General features: G+C 41.1%; 1 protein-coding gene across 1 annotated transcript in view; it reads left to right on the forward strand.

Annotated features, from left to right (window-relative positions):
• The window catches only part of ofcc1 (orofacial cleft 1 candidate 1), a gene marked incomplete at its 5' end in the record, with an annotated part of 74,232 nt that extends 56,145 nt beyond the window's left edge, over positions 1–18,087 (forward strand). The window contains 3 exons of the mRNA XM_061065117.1: positions 11,746–11,943; positions 16,790–16,928; positions 17,090–18,087. Of these exons, the coding sequence (XP_060921100.1) occupies positions 11,746–11,943; positions 16,790–16,928; positions 17,090–17,163 (411 nt within the window). The remainder of the gene's footprint in view (positions 1–11,745; positions 11,944–16,789; positions 16,929–17,089) is intronic.
• Between the last annotated feature and the right edge of the window lie 2,226 nt (positions 18,088–20,313).

The following is a 20,313-nucleotide window of genomic DNA, read 5'->3' on the forward strand; positions in this document are numbered from 1 at the left end:
TTACTCTAAATGAGTTTGTATGAATGTAAATAAGGACTTTGAACATTACACAATCTGAATAACTTCTAAACTATATACAAAACTATTTAAGTTGAAACTATTTACAGGCCTACCTCGACACTATACTTAAAATATACATGTTTTTCACCTGCTTTATTTACCACTGCATACAATACAGTAAAGTGAGATTTAGGCCACCTGGGATTTTTAACTCCCCTGAAAAAAATGGAAGAGGAAACTTTGGTGAGAAAAGGGGGACAGAGGGAGCAGTAGGCTGTGACAGGATACACAGGAACCGCTGTCACACAACAATAGAACCTTCAGCTCCTGAACAGGAACCCAAAACAGCAACACAGGAACACCAGGAGATGAGCAGAGGAGCTGAGTGCTTCAGTAGCAATAGAGGGTCGACTGGAGTCAGAGGGCAACTATTGGTCTATGGTGTGTGTGTGTGTGTGTGTGTGTGTGTGTGTGTGTGTGTGTGTGTGTACATGCATGTGAGTAAGTGTGGGGTCACCAGAGTCCTCCCAACCCCCCAATAACCTCTTCCAAAGAGAAATGTGGTCAGTGTGCATGCATGTGTGTGCATATGGGTATTTTGCTTAGCTGCCTGTACAATACAGTGTGCATTTTGACTGTGCATGTGTAAGGATGACTACAGTTTACAGTGCACACAAACCTTTTTGTGCACTTGTATGTGCATGTCACATTAGAGTAGCTTCTTCAATTACAGCGGATGAGTTTTTTTTTTTTAGTGGACAGCGCTGAGGGCCCCAATGGCCTGAGGCGATAGCGAGCAGGCAGGCAGGCAAGGACAGGAGCGATGCAGCAGCAAGCACAGCTTTCACAGTCAGAGCATTAGGGAGCTCAATATGAGATATGACTGCAAAGGCTACATGCCTGTGTTGCTGAAAAGGTCATGGACTTTGCTGGGCAGCAATGTGTGAAAGTGGTGCTCACTGGTTAAAAAAGAAGAACAGAAAAAAAACAGATAAAGCTCAAACAGATGGACTCTCTCACCTCTATCCTAATTCAGAACTTCTAGACAAAAAAGTGCATCCATGTAAAGTGCCCAGTAACATTCAAAGCCTATGCATTAATTAAAAAAGAATACACATTCTCTCTGAGATGACACCATTGTCTTTAAATACACAAGAAATATATTTTCACCAACAGCTCTGAAAGGAAACACTTGCTACTGTGAGTGAATGTTGTACACATTTACCACCGAAAAACCTTTTCCATTAATTAGCCTTGAGATGTGAGCTGTTCTCCATCAGTTCTGTCCTGTGAAACCATTTCCAGTATGCGTTGATTGCTGTGATTCTCCTACCCCTTCTTTTACCTCTGATAGCACCTGCTGAGCCCTTACAAAACAACCATACCTGACTTTCTAAAGAAGCCTGAGCATGTGAGGGCAAGAAGAGGTATTACCAATGTCCCAGTTCCTTTGATGTAAACCACAAAGCTTGGCAAAGTAACTGGTACCAGGCAGAATTAGGCAATCACTTTATGGAAAAGCCTTCCCTAAAATGGGTTGATAATGTATTATTTAAGATTTAAATGTTTTGCCAATGGGATTATTTTATATGTGAAGTTTAAGAAATTGACATTCTATGTTAAGCTGTATATAAGCATATCAGTGATGTCATCCATTGGTTTCAGACTTTTGAGGCTCGTCGGTGGCGATTAACATTTTGAAAATGCTGTCTCAAACAGACTTTTGTTCGACCTAGAAACAGGCAAAGGTTTGGAGCAGAGGCGGGCCTCAAGCCTCCTGACAAACAGATACAACTCGCATGCCCCTCATTATGAATAACTCTTATCCTTCATTAAATCCAAACAGAAGAGTTATAAAATAAAGTCACCCCGCCATAAGGTGTGTCCCAATTAATAAATTAACTATTCAGATGAAACACATTTTTTGAACCAGGATATAAACATTTTTTATTTCTGCTGTTAAAATTAAATTGACTTTTTTGAATGGATGTGTATGGGACTTCTGGGTCTATAGCAGCCAGCCTCAAGTGGACACTCGAGGAAATGCACATTTTTGCACTTCCACACTGGCGTCAATTTTCAACTTGGTCGGTCTATGTGAGCCCTGTGATTCACTGGGGATGAGTCCAGGGTTTCCTCTGCATCTCGCCCATTGACGGCTGGGTTCAGCTCCAGCCCATGCAACCCCGAACAGATATGTAAGGACATACAGTAAATAAGATAAATAAGTACTCATATGTTGAAATTCCATTGATTGATTTTTGAATGTTAAATGTACGAAATCTATATTTTTCCATTAGATTATTCTATCCAATAACAGGGGTAAAAAGTTTCATTTTGTAAATGTCAGACCAGTTGTTATATTTCTGTGACCCACTGTAAGGGCAGTGACCTCAAACTCCCACTGTAATTGTGAAAGATTCCCAAGGTGATGCATTCACTTTGCTCAAAAACACTGCACTTTAATGTCTCATCCCGTTTCCAAATAGTTCCAGCGGTACATAGCAAGAGAAATAGAGAGTGTTCCAGTATGAACTTGTCGGTGTGAACACTTTAATTACAGGGAGTGTCAGCCACATTGCTTAATGTGTCCCTCACAATTAATCCAAGGAGAGGATGTCATTATCTACCAAAGCCTGGGCCTGGGCAGCTTTTCTGATGGAAAAAAAAAAAGAGGGAGGGTATGAGACAGCGATAAAGTGAAATCCACTCAAAAGAGGGAAGTGCTTTAACCATAAGGTCGATCTCTGTGTCACACAAAAGGATCAAGCTAAGATTCTTGGAGATTATTCCAGAAGATTGTGCTCTTCAGATGTTTCAGACAATTGCCTCTTATGACTCCATCAATGAGGAAAAGATTTCCCTTTAATTTCTTCATAATATGAAGCTTCGCCCGTCAGCTGTCAAAACAAGTCCAGCTGGAAGAAGTTAGAGAGACTCCAGATTTAGAAGCCTTTCCCTTCTTCTCCCCATCATCTATTTACCATCCTTCTTCTTCCATCAAACTTAGAGTCAAGGCCTTGTGGTCTGTTGCTTTGTTTTCTCAAGGACATAAACAGAAAGCAACAAATTGGACTATTTACGAGTAAGAATAGATTGAATTAGAGCTCTGCAAACACAGAGCAACACTGAAGAAGATGCTAAGTGTCAGGTGTTTTCATTACCAAACCACCTGGCAAAGATCTGCTGGGTAAAAATAGTTTGAACCAGAAAGTTTATGATGCTGCTGATGCTGTATGTTTAATTTATGAGGATGTAATCTTAAGGCAACACAAGTCAATTATGTCAGTTGAGGAAATGTTATGAGTCCTGTGCATATACAGCCCCTGACTCCTCAGAGGTTTTTACAGCTTAGACTTGACAGATCTGATCCTTTGTGACTGTCTGTCGTTAGTCACTTCTTTCCCCCTTTTTCCCTTCCTCTCCTTCAAAGAGTTTGACCTTGACCGCGTCCTGCGGCCCGGAGGGGATAAAGAGGGCCCGGTGATCGTGACAGGTGTCGCGTCTTAACAGCCCCACATGACATCCTAAGGAGAGATAGACTTTTTTTTTTTCATAAGGGTTTCACTTATAACCTTAAAGAGACATGGCGTGTGTTCATGTGTGCGTCTGAGTGTGTGTGTGCACGCTTACAGTACCTATGTGAGAAGGAATGTGTATGTGTGTGTCGTACCACTCATTCCCAGCTCCCATTTTGATTATTGGCTTGGATACTTATCACCTCCAGCCTCCGAGGCCTGATTAGGTTGAAGCTACTCCAAAGTCAAATTTTGGATATCAAAGGCAACACTCAACTTTGGCATCTGTCTGCAGCATCTTAATACCAAGCCCGGGTTCCTGACATGTTGAGAATTGAGCACAACGTCTTAAAAATTTGTACAGTTAGTAAGAAAATGAGGTTTTTTTTAGGATATCCTGAGGGAGGCATGTCTACAAGCACTGCTTTAGCCAAGTATTTGGTATTATTGAGTGATCAGTGTAACCTCAATTTAATAAAAAATAGGACCTGTATTGAGTGTGTGTGTGTGCGTGTGAGATAAGTGTCTTATTGAAAAATGACCATGAATTTTTGTCTCTTACACGCTCTCATTAAGAAGTTGTTTTTTATTCTTCACATTGATCCTTCATTGGATTTCTTTGCTAATAGTTCTAATGATATAAAACATGCACAACTTCAATGTCACTAAGCAAAGTGGGTCTCCTGCACAAGAGGCCCATGTGTTGAACTTTCTTTTGTTCAATGTTTAGATCACCTGTTCCTATCATCCCTGACCTAAAGAAAGATTAAGATAAATGTAACTTTCATTTGCATTTTAACGGACATTATTATAAGCATTCAAAGCACACAGTTGCCGTTATTAGGTCAACTTGCAGGTATCTTTTAATATGCTTCAATATGAAAACCTTGTAAGTGATCACTTCAGGGCCCGGGATGAGTCAGAAATGGCTGAAGTAAAAGATGGGATATCTGAGTTGTTTACTGTAGGCTGGGAGTAGGCTTTATTTTCTGCAAAGGAGATTAGTAACAGTGAATTATGCATATCTTATTTTCTGGATTATCTCAGGCACTCAGAGATACTATCTCTCCGGATAATCTCTTCAAAGTTGCTCATTTGATTCTGAATGTAAATATAGTCATTGTTGCTTGTTTATCTTTTCTCGAAGTCCAATTTGGTCCGGGCTACTTTCGGATGGGGTGTGTTATTGCACTTTAACTTCAAGCTGAAATATTTATAGTCGGTGATCTTTGCTTTACAACCTCAGTAATGAGAGGCGAGTGGATGAAAAGCCACTGTAGCGTACTTGCCATTTTATCACTCTGTGTGTGTGTGTGTGTGTGTGTGTGTGTGTGTGTGTGTCCCTGCATGCAATATGAATGGGTGGCCTGTCTTGTCCAGTGGTGCGTTTAACCAGACACAGACCTTTGCTTCAGCCAAATCAGGCCCAACGCAGACAGTGTGCATCCATGCCATTTTCAAGCTGCTTCAATTATTTCTGCCGACCGTCCACATATTGGCCAAATTTACAATAATAGCATATCTATTTCCATCCTAATGGCTGACATTTCTTGGCTTATCCATGCATGTATGTCGGTGGTCTTTTATGCTTTGTGGTTTTGTCTGTTCCAAGCCATGTGCAATGTGCTGTACCCTGTCTTGGCCTTGCATCTGTATGTGTTGCATCAGGTCAGTTAGTTCATACATATGTGCCTGTGTATACATGCATGCATTTAAATCTATGAATGAGCAAGTGCTTGTGTGCCGTCTGACCTCCATAGATTGTGCATTTGTACTTCAGTATACTGTATGTGCCTATTATTTGGAATTTGTTTGTGAATGTGTGAAACACAGTGCATGTGTGTTGCATGTATCTGTGAGCTTGTGCTAGCGTGTTTGTGTGTGAGTGTGAGCGTGTGTGTGTGTCTGTGAGTGTGTGTGTATGTGTGTGTGTGTCTGAGTGTGTGCACGTTCCTACATTCAGTATGTGTCTGTGGTATAAACAGAGTTCTCGGCAAACAGGCCTTGAGCCCGGGCCAGCTCTGACAGACAGGGTGGTGGTGGTGTAGTGGAGGGATTGACCCTCTATAGCTCAGACAGCCTCTGCACAGTACACCCCCCCCCCCCCCCCCCCGCCCCACACACTCATCCACCTCCCCACAACCCTCCCCCCTCCCTCCCCCAACTCCCTGCTGCCTAGCCCCAAGCGCCCGCAGGCACTGGAGATGCACGCATGCGTTGCCTCGCTGTGTGAGGCTTTGTCTGTTTGTGAGCAAGGATGTATGTGTGTGTGTTAGCATGTAGATGAGTGTAAGTGTGTTCGTGTGTCTGTGTGTGCATGCGCGGTTGAGGATCTGTGGACAAAAGAAGCAACCATGTCTACCTCTTCTCTCACTTGGCAATAATCATTGATGCTCCTTTCTGCTCGATCTGTGCTCGTGTGCTTGCTGCATTTTCATGTTATGACTGCCTTTTGTTTTGAAATGTACAAAGAAATCATTGTCAAACGGTTGCACCTCATAACACAACAGTCTTACTTCTGAAAAAACATGAAATTGGCATAAAAATGATTGTTGTTTAAATCAAAGTTTAGTTTAAAGATACTGCTTTTATATGGTATTTGATAAAGTTGAGAGCAAATAAGCCATACAGTGCTTAATGCTGAACAATACAGTGTTGCTGTAAAAATGTAAAAGCAATATCCATACACAGCCTTAATTTTCCTAATGTACAGTATTCATTATCTTGATCTTATCCTCTGTATCTTTGGTCCTTATTTGTAAATAGCAAGTGGACATAATTACTGCACACATGAGTTTTCCAACAAATAGATCCTGTTGGTCAGGATACATTTTAGATGAACTTGTTTTTTTTTATGGTAAAAACAAAGTTTAGTTTAAAGGTTCACACTAGTAGATAACTGTTTTCCGAGCCTTTCTGCATTATATTTGATAAACTTGATAATGATATATAGACAATTGGCAAATCTGAAGCATGTGATGGGTGCTACCAAGTCGGCCTGTGTTATATGCTGCAAAGCTGCTCAGGATCCAAAATAGTTCTTCCCTCCATGGTCCTGCCAATGCTTGTTTCACTCAGATCTGCCTCATTTTTTGCACATCTACATTTTATTACCGATGTTTCAAAACGTTTCAGTTGAGCTTTGACCTTTTCAGAGATTGCAATGGATCTGTGAGCTCTTTTATTCATAAACACAGACTCTTCATAACATTCATGTATCAGTCCATGAAGCCAGGCCACCATTCATTTTTAAACCTAGTACTTGTACGTTCACCCACCCCCAACGACAGTCCCATGTTCAGACCCAGTCATACTTCTCCTTTTACTCCAAGTGTAGCCAGTTTAAAAAGTATGAGTATTCCTCCGTATCACCACTCCTCCTCTCAGTATTAATATAATCCAGCTCTGTTTGCTATTCATTTCGGGATGTTTCAAAGTGCTAGAACCAACAACAGCCTCATTCCATGCACCAGGTCCAGAACCAGCACCATCCCCAGCTTTCTCCCACCTCAAAACCTATATCCCACAGTGCTCCAATCTCTTCCCCAAGTCTCGGTCCCAACCATAGTCCCAGCCACAGCCGGGGCTTCCATGTGCGACTGACACATAAATAACCAAGCCTGTCCGCCACCCAGGCAAATTCAAATGCACCTGTCAAAGTGATGAAGCACCCGCCCGCAGGGAAGCATTGTTTACATTTTCACTCCACTCTTCACAAAAGTGAGATTCTAATTATTTTCACACTGTAAATTAAAGCCAAGTGGGACAGAACTACAAACTAAAATGATCATGGCGGTGGCAGGAGAAAAAACCACAGCCCGCCCATGTATGTTTTGCGTCGGGAAAAGGTGGGAAACGGCTGAAGGAAGTGTGAAGCTGGGAAATGGAGGGAAGGTCAGCAGCTTTTGTTTTTAAAAAGGGGAAACAGTGGGAGAGACAGAGAGGGGAGAGAACAGAGGTACAGCAATCTCACAGGCTGCGTCGAATGTCTACTTGTGTTGTGCTCACTACGGACAGGGTCCAGAGAACTTTAAACAACTGGCATACATTATTCCCTCACCGTTCATACATTGTAATGTGCCAAAAATGTGCTGCAGTATTTTTTATATAAAAAAAGGGCATGGATGGAGAAAGAAACACAGAGAGGTTGAAGTAGGGAGACAGAGAGAGAGGGAGAAAAGAAAGATTACATTAGTCAATGGGAACATGCAAATGGAAGGTAAAAATTAGACGGTGGCATGGGGACCTTGGAAAGAGAGAGAGCCTGAGCGGTAATGATGGCTATCTAGTTTGGATCAATCATTAAGGGATCAGGGGGACTGACAGGCTTGCTCGTGCCCACGCCTTAGGCTCCTGTGCTGGACAGTCGCCAGCCCGGCTAAGGCTTCCTGCTCACTGAGACTTCTCTGTCCCTCCTGCTTTCCCTACAAACACACACACACACACACACACACACACACACACACACACACACATATGCATGTATATAACTACTCGTAAATCACACACAAACAGCTTAGTAAACTAATGTGGACACTCGTGTTTACTCAAGGTTCAGAATGACAATCAGAGTCAGAAGAACTTTATTGTGTCTGCTTGTCACAGCCTCTTTTTTACTCCCCATTTTCTGACAGCATGTACAGTAGGATTGTATATTAGTTTGATACTTTATTATTTATTCTTAAATGCTTGATAAAACCGGAGTCGAATTCCTTGTATGTGCCCACATACCTGACCAATAAAGCTGATTTTGATTCTGATCCCCCTGGAAAATTTTCTCACAATAAGAGTGAGAGAGAAAAGAGGTAGAATAAGTAGTTGAAGAAGAGAAAAAACTCAATATGGTCACAGAAGTCTTAATTATTAAAGATTGTAGGGAATGTAGTGGGATAAAATCTGCTGTAATATGGTATGTGTGTTTTTAAAAGGTTCAAAGATAAATATAAACCCCTCCTTTGTGCGTCCCTCTTTTCTGTCGTGGTCTAATAATGTGGATTAATGCACAAATTAGCTGCCTGGATTTTCTGTCTAGGCCTGTGATTGGCTCCCATTTTGACACTATGTTTTGATAACGAGTGGAAAATAGCGAAGTTTTAAGCAAGGTCATAGGGTCAAGTTCAGGAAGTGTTTTGGTTGTCAGCTGGGACATGTCATGTGGCGTCACAGTGGGAATGTCCTTTAAATAATGGTCAGCTCCAGACACTGTGTTTATACCCGACATGTCACAAAATTGAGGAAAAAGTTAGACATTTGTGACAGCCAAGGACGTGGGAGATAAGTGTATAGAAAACACTGTACATTTCCCAGACATATTACTATACCAGTCACCCAGTGGAAACACTTATTCCCCAGAAATTGTCTTCCCACTTTTTAGCGCTTAGTTGCGAGTTATAGGTATAGATTCTGTATGGGTCATTTTTAAAATATCACTTTCAGAAATTGTATGCACATCCATTTATCTCTGAGTCAGTGATGCCTATTATTTTCAAAGCAAACTAACAAAACATCTCTGAAATTCCAAATCTGTCTTTTGACAGACTTTACATGTGCACACAGTTGAATAAAAGTGATTGACAGACCAGTCAAATTTTGTCACAAGTCACAGTGGATTTTTAAGAAGAAAAGCTTTCCACAGGCATCTGTATTTAAGTACTGATTGCTTTTATTCTGCATTCAGATGTAGTATGGTATGATTCGGTTGGTGTGAAATCGCATCTTCTCCCAGAAAGACAGACAGACTATATTTGTGAACCATGGAGCCATGTCTGCAGCTGTGCCATCCCCACTTCCTGTGCCCTGTCCCTCCCTCCCATTTGCGGTAATGTCTACAAATCCTGAAATTTATGTCCCTGCTGGAAAACATGGTTTGCCGTTTATAGTCGTCCGCTAAAAGAAATAAGGCCCATCTCTCCTGATGCTAGTCAAGAGACTGATGCAGACTATCAGATTTCTAAATACAGACCCCGACAATAAATCCCGGCCTGATTGGGTTTGAATTGGGTTAGCTCACTTGAATGCTATCTGCTTAACCCACAGCTGGCCTGTCTGCTCCATGCAGGCATTGAACCTAAATCAGTCACTTAGTGCTATCAAATGGAACAATGGTGGAGTGGAGAGAGCACTCACGCTAGGGCTAGAAGCCAGGCTAGCATCATAACGCAACACAACAGACCAGAACAGAGTAGTGTGGAGCAGACAGGCCCCTTAATGCTCTTTCCTTTTTGTGTCTCAGCAATGATGCATCCTGAGAGCCATGGTGCATTGCATGAAATGGCATCACCCAAACCGAACACACAAACACCTTTTCAAGCTTTTGTCTGGTCTTGTCAAGTGGATTTCACGTGCTAATTAGCGTAGGATGGTGGCATGGCTAACATCAAAAAAATCTATTTTCATGCAAGCCAAAATACATACACATGCAGTCTACACAAGGGGATTTAAGCAGGTGTGTTTAACCAAAGTGACTTAGAGTACAGAGGAATGAAAGCACGCTGTTTCTATCAACACTGTACAGCTTGGTTTACACAATCCTGGATTGGGGCCTGAACCGGGTCACCTGCACACTTGTGACCAGTACAGCAAAGATGTGTTTTCTTAATCATTTTTTCTTCTCAACATTCATGGCGTCAAGATTTTTTTTTTTTTTAATGTATAAACTTGGCAGGAAACAGGAAGAATTCTAGGATTTTCTGCACACTTCCACTTTTGTTTCCAAAAAAAGCAAAAGAAAAAAAAAAAAAAAGCAGCAAATCAACATACACACCCTATCCAAACAGACTGATTGCTGCCTAGCTGAGGTGCTGATTACTTAAAGAATTCAGGTAATCACTTTCCCCCAGTGTGGGCCGAGGCCAAGCTGGAGGCAAGGCGCAGTTGTGGCGATCTCACTAATGAGCGTCTTAATTAGCGTTGAAGAGATGCATCCCCGTGTCCCCACATCCCCTTTTACACGCAGACACAAACAAAACACACACCTTCTTAAATGTTCTCTGCTAGTGCCTTTCTCTGCATAATATGTGACTCTTTGACATTTTGACAATGAACTCCTTTCTGCTCGTGAGGTTTGCAGTATACGCAGTGTCTCTAATTACGAGCGGGGTAATGGCTCCCACTGTTACCTCGCTGAAGTGCCTAGAGTTGTGTTTGGCTAACCGTTTGTAATTGTGGGGTGACATCGATACACCACCAAATTAAACCTCTCCTTCAGCCTGACCCTGCCACTTATGGCCCGCTGAATGAGTTTGCCTTTTTCCCCCTTTTCTGTGTTTTTAAACCAATCACAATTATGCAGCCAATTAGGGGGTCACCTTGGGTTTTACAAATGACTTGAAAAACTTCCTCCTCTTGGTGACTCTGTATGTGTGGTTAAGTGTGCTGGTGGAATTGCACGAGCTGGTCCAAACGATTTTAGAATGAATCTAAATGAAGCACTTCTGTCATTCCTTCATGACATAAACTGTGTACGAATATAAACGTAATACTTTGCCTTTTATTTACTTTATGTGACGTATACAATCTCCCATAATGCACACACTCAAGCCTTCACCAGCAGACACTATCAGAAAGAGAGGGAGCTTCCATGATCTTCACACATGGATGACTTCGAGTTACATGACCTATATAACATGTTACACGCTCCGCTTGCTCCACGTGTCTCACCCTAATACAGAGGGGCAGCGCATTACAGGTGTGTAAGCCCCCCCGATATACACACACACACACACACACACACACACACACACACACACACACACACACACACACACACACACCAAGAATCATAAACAAGCCTGCCACCAGGATTATACATATGTATGCATGATCACAAACACAACCTGTCTCTTTACCTGCCGCAGATCAGGCCCCACAGGACTCATGCACTGCTAGGAATTAGCAGCCTGTGGTGCTTATCTGCTGGCTGCAGTTGTATGTAATTAAAATGAAAATCCTGCACTTTACAAGGTAAGCTTTTGGGATGATTTGAAACGAAATACATGGATTTTGATATTGGAATTTTATCAATGGAATATAGTAAGAAACATTATTCTTATGAACTTCCCTGTTACTTATTATTCCCTTCATATCTTAGTATGTTTTGTGACGTGCATTGTCTCCTGGTTTGATTCTCCAACACTACAACTTGTCTTTGCAACACTGTTGAGATCCTTACTATGAAGCAATGTATTTAATTCTACAATGATCTCTCTTCATGTTTGCACTGGATCAGGTTGCAGTCTATGACTATATATGGACGGTGGACGACCCATCAGCAGGCTCTGCACCCCCCAGTGAATACCCCAGAGAGGGCAGAGTCCTCCCAGAGGGAGACACCAGCACCCATGTGACAATCTACACCCTAAACCTAAGTGGGAGGAAACAAAGATACAGGCACTTCCTCAGGCAACCCGATGGGGCTATTATTGAGGTGAGATATCTACATATTGTTGACAATATATATATATATAAATATGTATTTATACTGAAACAGTCACAAAGCACTTCCTCCTTTGCGCTCTCTCTCTCCTCTTCTTTCAAGAGAGAAAAAGGGAGCAATTAAAGAAACAGCTACTCTCTGTGTTTTTGTAAGGTCACTTAGAAGAAATTATTTCTTTGAATTTGGTTTTAGAAACCAATCAAAACTTCATTCATCCTGTAAGTCATATTTTACACAACACATTGATGAAGATGACACGGTGTTTCCCTTCGTTTACTGTGTATCAATTGTGTCAACTTTTATTGACTCCCTGCAAGTCAGGCAGGTCAGAAACAGACTGATTCACAGATTGCTGCCTAATTAAAAGTAGAGCTTTGTGACAACTGCTGCAGAATAGCGAGAAGTCATTCCTTTCCTCAATCATTCTGTCAGTCGCCCGAGAGCGACCTGGATCGTCTCGACAAAATTAATATTTTGAAGTTTGAATGTCAGTAGAGTGAGCGAGTGGGGGGGGGGGGGGGGTTATGTGCGCTAACAATTAGCTCTGAGGCTCTTTTGCGTTCTAATGGTTCTCCGTCATAATTTGAGTGATGGTGAGCTTATGTGAGTAAACACACAGCATGGTATATTTATTACTGGTGTCGCACTGTCTGTGGGTGCGTAGCCTCTAGACCTGTGCATATCAGATGAGACATCTGGGGGGATTGTTCATAGCCAAACAGCACAGACAAACACACACATATCAACACTTACCATGAAAAAAGAGAAAATGTTCTGGAATATAAAGAGCTACAACACTCATTCTTTTAATAAACACACATATACAGATTTACAGCACTCATAACCCCACACACAGAAAACTTATGTGAATAAAAGATAAGTCCCTCCGATCTCTGCCGTGCAAAATGGTTTTCTTCCTCTGCTGAGTCCCCATTCTGTAAACTATGAAGTGATTTTCATAGAAGCAACCTTAAGTGAAAGATATCTGTAGCTGTCCTTGGGAAACACTTACACACATACGCTATCTTTCGGTTGCTCTCTTTTCTCACACACACTGTGTCCCTTGGGTGTTGCTGTCTGTTCCTTACAACTTAACAGGCAGGGACCTCCAGTAGCAAGTGATGCCGATAGCATCCTCTTTCACCCGCTGGTAGTGCGGGAGCGATAACACGGCATCGCCGAGAGAGCACGGTGCCATTCCCCTTCGCCTCGCAGCAGGGACCCCCACTTTACATATTCAAAACTAATCCTCCCCTGAATATATAGACTGGTTTTATGTATAGAGCACGATCCAGGAATCACCAAAGGGCATCTCCAGCACTCGGAAGAACACTTGAGCTGATTTTATTAGCGCTTTATATAATTCTGGCAGCGGTACACACACTGCGACAGGGTGCTGTGTACAAACTGGCCTTCAGATGGAAGGTGACAGCTCCTCGGAGAGGAATAACAGCCGTGCAGATAGTTCCATACAAATTAAATAGATAAAATAATATAGAATGAAATGGGAAAGAGCTCCTCTATGAGATGCAGTGACCACAGTAATGCAGAGAAGTTTCCCCCCTCTGTTCTTAGATTTATGACATTTAAAGGGATTTTATGGGCTTTTCCTGTACATGCTTATTACTTTATTCACTTATCTGAATAATAGCATGTTTTATGGTGATGTGGTTACACTGCAACGTTGCTAGACAAATATTATGTTGCATGGATCCATTTTAAGCAATAAAAAGTCATATTATTTATTATACTTGTGCTGAATATGTTGAGGTACATTTGACATTCTTACAGGTTTTCTAGCAACATATAAGACCTTTAGGAAACACCTACAATTAGACAATGTATAGCCATTCTTCTTGTTTTTTTTCTTCATCTTATTATAATTATATATGTAGTATTTAAAGTGGTAATTGTAATATATTAGCTGTTTTTTATATTGTTTGAAACTTAAAATAGGATAAGAAAAATAAGAAAAACTGAATTTGCCTGCATAATAACGTAACTCAATTCTCTGTCCCACTTACTTAGAGAGACTAATCCTGCTACTTAAGAAGTCTGTTTCCATTTACTGAGGAAATATTGACTGATGGCTCATTTCCTTTAAAGAGCTTTGTTTTCGCAGGCAGTGTCCTGGACACCAATGCCCCGGAGGACCGGCTCCTCCCTTAGACTAACATGACCACAGCTCCAGGGGGAAGCAGCTTTGCATAATATCCTCAAATTTACACCCAAAATTTGTCTAAACGAACACCTTAAAAAGCAAGTCCTGGAAGAAGTGCCCTGAGCTATAGACACTGCTCGACACTGTTTGGAAGGAACCGAACAGTGAGGTGTGTCCTGTTTGATTTCAGAAAAAAAAAGAGGCCGAACAAGAGTCATGAGAAACTAAATATTTCTGTTGTTTATTCAGACATTATTCAACCGGCAGTGTTGACTGAAACTTCTTCTTTTTTTTTTTTTTCTGTGCTGCGTCGTTAGCAACATAGAAGAGAATTTGGAGTTGTGGGTGTGCAGTAAAAAATATAACGATAATGAAGTCTTTATTGACTTGCATATTGAATTCTGTTTAAAGAAAGTTAATATTAATGATCCATCATATGCTCTCATTCAGCGTGTTGCCCAAGGCAGGTGTCTGTAATATTGACCATGCTGGGAGAATCTTGTAGCTGAAGCACAACAATACAAAAAAGTTAAAGCTACATTCCCATCAGTGTGCTCCAATAAAAGACATTAAAGGTAAAGTGAGGTGTAGCTTTTCAAACACTCATTACCTATAAACAGATGTTCCCCAGCTGCCGACTCACAAAAAGCACTGCTGACAACAACTGTTCAGGCCGACATTATGCAGGGGAATGCATCTCTATAACCTAGGACCTTCAGAGAAGGCCTCATAACCACTCTGTCTGAAGAAACAAGATGGCTGATGAAGAAATTAATGCAGGCAAAGTCATTATCTTCCCTCCTAAAACCACAGTGGGTTTATGTCCCCCTGTGTCGCTTTTTCTCTGGGGCTAGCATTTAAGTGTCGATGGACTTATAAAAGATAGGACAAGCCAACTGTGCTCCTTTTGTCTCCTTCCCTCCATATGGGAGGCTGCAGCATATGCAAGAACTGGCTCAGCTTCTGTAAAACTTCCATTAAAGATGCACAACTAAGGCTCTGCCAGCTTGAATATTACCTCTCTGCGCAAATTATTTATGGCTCGGAAAAAACGCTGATGATGAGCATCTCCAGCGACTTGTCTAAATAAAAACACTTTTCTCTGCAATTTCAGCTGTGCTTTTTTTTTTTTTTTTTTTTCTCTCTCCTGTTTTCTGGGGATGTGCTTAACCATTTGTAGAAACAAAAGGTATGCAGTTTTTTAGTCACATAGGAAGGCTCGAGCTGCATTGCATGAAATGATTGTAGCCTCAGCATGGCAGATAGTTTTATAAGGATATGAAGGAGAGGATATCCCTTTTCATTTGTAGATCTTTATTCTGTTGGAAAATTATAAATATGCTGATTACTTAAATGCAAAATACAGTGATGATAATTATGAGAAAGGGAGCTCGGAGCTGCCTGTAAGAGTGCAACAAAGAGGAGTTTCATCAGGACACCTCATCAGCTTGATATGCCATCAAATCTCTCATTAAAAGGCCCCTTTGTCTTTTTCCTTCCATGACTCAGCCCGCCATCCGTCTGCACACGACGGCGACTCTTTGCCGGACCAATATTGACCTAATTTAGCATGCGAAGAATATGAAGAAGTTAACCTTTGGAAGAAAAAAAAAAAACACCTCACAGCAACATCAATTGACAAACCGCGTCAATTCTCCCTCCTACCCCTCTTTTGTAATTACTCTGCCGCATGTTTGATTGCCGCTGCGGAGCTGAGGACCCACGCTTCATTTGCCGTGAGGTCATCGGCAGCCCTCAGAAATATGAATATGATTTATACAGGAAGTGAGTGTGCTCTGTATGCTGTGTGTGTGTGTGTTGGAGACACAGAAAAGGAGAGAGAGGGGGAATGTCCTTGGCTACGTACTGTATGTTGCATGAGGAGATTAATGCCTCCCTGGCAGCCATATCTGCTTAGCAGGAGGACTTCTCCAAAGTACACCGCATGTAATTATCTGGCAAGTTTATACTAGTTTTAGATAAAGAGGCACTCTCCAGCACATTTTTCAAGTTGTCTCAATTGCTGCTCTATCTGTGTAATTTTCAACTTCAGAAAAGAGCCAGCCAGCTCTTTGACATGACTACTTGATGCTCCTGTGATGAAATATAGAGATGAAGATATGTGGAAAGAATGCAGACATCTTTTTGATCTTACCCTTTATTGTGTTACATTTCTGGTTCATGTGTGTGTATTTGAAATTGCAGTGCATTCATTTTTTTTCATATACCTGAATGATGAATATTTATTTCTTTTAACACAAATAGACGGTTTATTTTTCATTTCTTTATCGCATGCACCAGCAGGATTTTAGTTGCATTTTTACATTGCTGTACATAAGTAGGCCAACCCGGAGTTGTGTGAGCTGTTTCCCCTCTGGGACGAGAGGTAGTGTGTCATGTAAAGTATCCGTTTCTGTTTCTTCTCCAAGTTCACTCGAAGCACTAGGACAGAGGTAGAGACTGTGCATGACAACACTACTTGCAGGCCTCGAGGAAAGTAGCAGTTCTCCTGCCAATCTCAGTCACTGTCATCCAAGTTCAACCTGCACGTTAAGATGTTTGATATATACGACTCCGGGGTTTCCGGGAAACAGCGGGGTTTAATTTTTTAGAGTACTACAGTTAAGTTTTTTGCTCATTTCTCGCTGACTCTCGTCTGCTTGGGTCTTTCTGAAGGTGATTGGGGACATGGAGGGGTTCGATAATTCCACCAGGATGATGTTTTCCCGAGGTCAGGGGTCTGCTGACAGAAGAGAGCACAAGGAAGGTGAAAGTGCTCCACAGCAGCTACGCAAAAGGAGGAGACTATTTGGAAGTGAGTGTCAACCTGATGCTTCTCCTACATTTTACTCTCTTACAAAAACATGTTTTTTTCATGTATGCGCGCCGTGTTTGTGTCCTCACACATGTGACCTCTTTACCTGCTGTTTGTTTAACAGAATTGACTTAGTGTCATCAAGTGTTTCACTCCCTCAGGGTGCCATCGTGTTGAGCCGGTAGGAGGAAGTGGGTGTGGCTCCAGTTTTGCACTGCAGGACCTCAACCAATGATATCAAAGCAAAGGAGGAGATTGTTTGACACTGATGTAAGTCTTCAACTGTCTTTAGTCTCCATAGCTGAATTATAATATTAAAGACAAATGTTGTAAAAGTGATAGCTTTTCAAGAACCTTTCCAAAGCGGTTAAAATGCAGCTGTTGTTCATTGGAGAAGAACTTTCTCTGTTTGTTTGGTTTTTATTTATTTAAGAAAGAAGCTCATTATTAAAAGGTTTATTTTGGAGGGTTACAGGCAGCATAAACAGTGTTGTAAATTATTTAACTTCTGCATTTCTAGTCGAGTAAACATTCCAAATCTGTGTGACCTGATTAGCTCTTTGCAACCTAATAAACAATGTTCAGCAAAACTGCTAATGCATGCAGGTCGTCAAGTGTTCAGCGCTGCCTCAACACAATGAAAGATGAAGATGCTAAAAGTCGCTAATCAGAACACCAGTGATAAAATATCAATATTGGCCTCACATTAAACAGGATAATATTCAGGCCAGCTTGATTTGTATTGAATATGTGTCTGCTAGCCGGTGCTCAGTGTAATGAAGTGGCTCACAAATCAGGCCATAATGGCTGCCTACTTACACATATTGCTTAATTAAAGGTTGTGAGCTTATTAGCATGTGTCTCTGGCACAGGGCGCTGGGAGATGGGAATCAGGACTCGTGTCATTGAGGGCCGGGCTTTAAAGGTTTTATAGATAGCTAACCTATCATACTAAAGCCATAGCCCTCCCTAAAATCGGATCTTAATAACCTGTCATATTCATTGATGATGATTCTCCTTTATGGGCAGCCATTATGGATCAACTTAGCGATACTCGGCGATAGCGGCCATTCGTGCTCGTCATTACCAGGAACACGCCTTACTTTGGCCTTGATGTTGCTCCTCACCTCCATGTTTAAACAATCATAGTGGTGTCCTGGGGTGGGGGGGGGGGGGGGCTGGTTAACAGTGCATATTATGGACACACACACACACTGCAAAACACAATTTCTCTCATTCATGCCCACACACCCAACACCTCTGTTTCTGATCCGTAGAGCTGTGATAGAGCCAGAGGCCTTTTAAACTAAAAGTTCCATTAACACGAGAAATAATAAAAAAAAAAAAAACTCAATACATTTCTTAGATTAATCTCCCTGCATTTGTTTAAAATAAAAAATAAGCAACACTCTACAGGGAGTTTGATTCTAGTATATGTAATTACTACATATAAATGTAGTTCACTGTATGTGTCTTTAAGCACTAGCAGCATTTGTTTAGTTGCATCCTGTCCTTCTGTCTGACTTTGACGCTAGCCAGAGCCTATGGAGCTAATGCGCTCCAATTAGAGATCACTCCATTAAGAGTGACAGTGCTACACCCCCCAATTCAATCAGTGCCCTAATGAACATTAAGCAGAGACGCTGCCTCTCAGAGACGACAGGAGGCTTCTCCATCCTTCTATTTGTCCTACCATACTGTCTGTATTCTGGTGTTTATTTTTTACCCAACTCTCCTGTCCCTTTTGATTCATCTAAATGTCCTTTTTTAAAGACATGACGGTGGTCTGAATATCTAAAACAATGCAGGTAATCTGCATACATTTATACTGCAATGTGCAGCTGACTGCATGTAGTGAAAAATCTCTGATCATCAATTTTTGATGAATGGCTTTTTTCATCTTCCTGCCTTTTCTCTTGTGTGATGCTCTCACCAACTCTCCATTTCATCATCATCAAAACAATGCCCTCTGCAACAGTTTCCAACTGGGTGCAAAGGGTGCAGACACAGAGAGGGCAGGGGTATTTCAACGGTTCAAATATTTGATTGTTAATGACAAACACCATTTCTCCACGATTTAAATTTTAAATTGATCCCTGGGAGCAATTATTTCTAGGGGAGAGAAAACACGCCGCTAGGTCTGTGCTCCACACATTTGCTGATTTAAGTTAAAAGAAAACCTTTTTGCAGAGCTATCATAAGGGAGCTGCAACTTTTTGAAGTGCGAGCCTGCATCTGCTTAGAGCCAAGCCAACCTGGGGATGTTGCTGGAGAGCAAGAAAATAAAACATAAAAAGAAAAAAATAACACTTTGTCTAATTCTATATTTATGTAGCCCTCAGCTTGAGGTGTTCACATAAAACAGTTTGCATTCAGAAGTGCTGCGGTGATCGTTATGCTGCACGTTGAGATCGGCGGCTCTCCGGGCACGGTTGGCGGGTCGAGCTCTGCCTGATTCATTTGAATTGAAGTTACCCAACTAAATAAAAGGGATTCAAATTCCCACTTTTTCTGCTTCGTCCCCCCCCCCCCCACATTTCCAACCTTCCCTGATTGTTTTTTTAAAGGCAGAGAATTTCTTTTGATGGAGAACTTTTCACATTTACTGTCTTTGCATATACGTATGTCTGTATTTTCTATTTACTCAACTTCCTACATGGCACCTTTTTGATGTTGGAATGTAATGATGTGTTGCTTTTGAAGGGCTTGTTGCTCTGATGCTTTTTGATCAGAGAAAACCAACAGTACAGCAGCCATCAGGAATGCTTGACAGTATATCCAGTTCAAATTCTTCTGCACCTTAAATATATATTCATACTTTTACTAGATAAAAGAAAAATGTTTGTTTTTTCTCATAGTGCTCTTAGTTTAAGTCTGAGGAAAGTTTTAAATTCAACCACTTTCTTATCTGAAATATAATAACCAGAATCAGAAATACTTTATTACTCCCGGGGGGGAATTTTGTCATTACAGGAGCTGTCAAACACAATGTAGAAGTCGGAAATATAGAAATATAAATATAGAATGTAGAATCAAATAGAAAAAAAGTAGACTAAGCAGAACTAAGTACCGTAACATACTAAGTATACGTTTCAGGGTATCTGAAGAAATAGTTATATACAAGCACAGGACATTTGAACATATGAACAATACTTACAGATATACATGAGTAGTGATGAACTGTGTAGCTACTGAACTAGATGCACATAAGGCTCAGTGAAGAAAACTAAATAAATTAAATACTATATGGGATTAGAAATAATATGATTAGAAAATGTCAACTTTGTAAATATGTTTGCAGCTTGAACTTCAAATTAATAAATGTAACACATTTTCATTCTTTATGTCATCTTTTGTTTCAAAGATTTATTCAATAAAAACTTAG

This window comes from Labrus mixtus, chromosome 19 (genome assembly GCF_963584025.1).
Source record: "Labrus mixtus chromosome 19, fLabMix1.1, whole genome shotgun sequence".
In the NCBI taxonomy this organism is placed as follows: domain Eukaryota; kingdom Metazoa; phylum Chordata; class Actinopteri; order Labriformes; family Labridae; genus Labrus; species Labrus mixtus.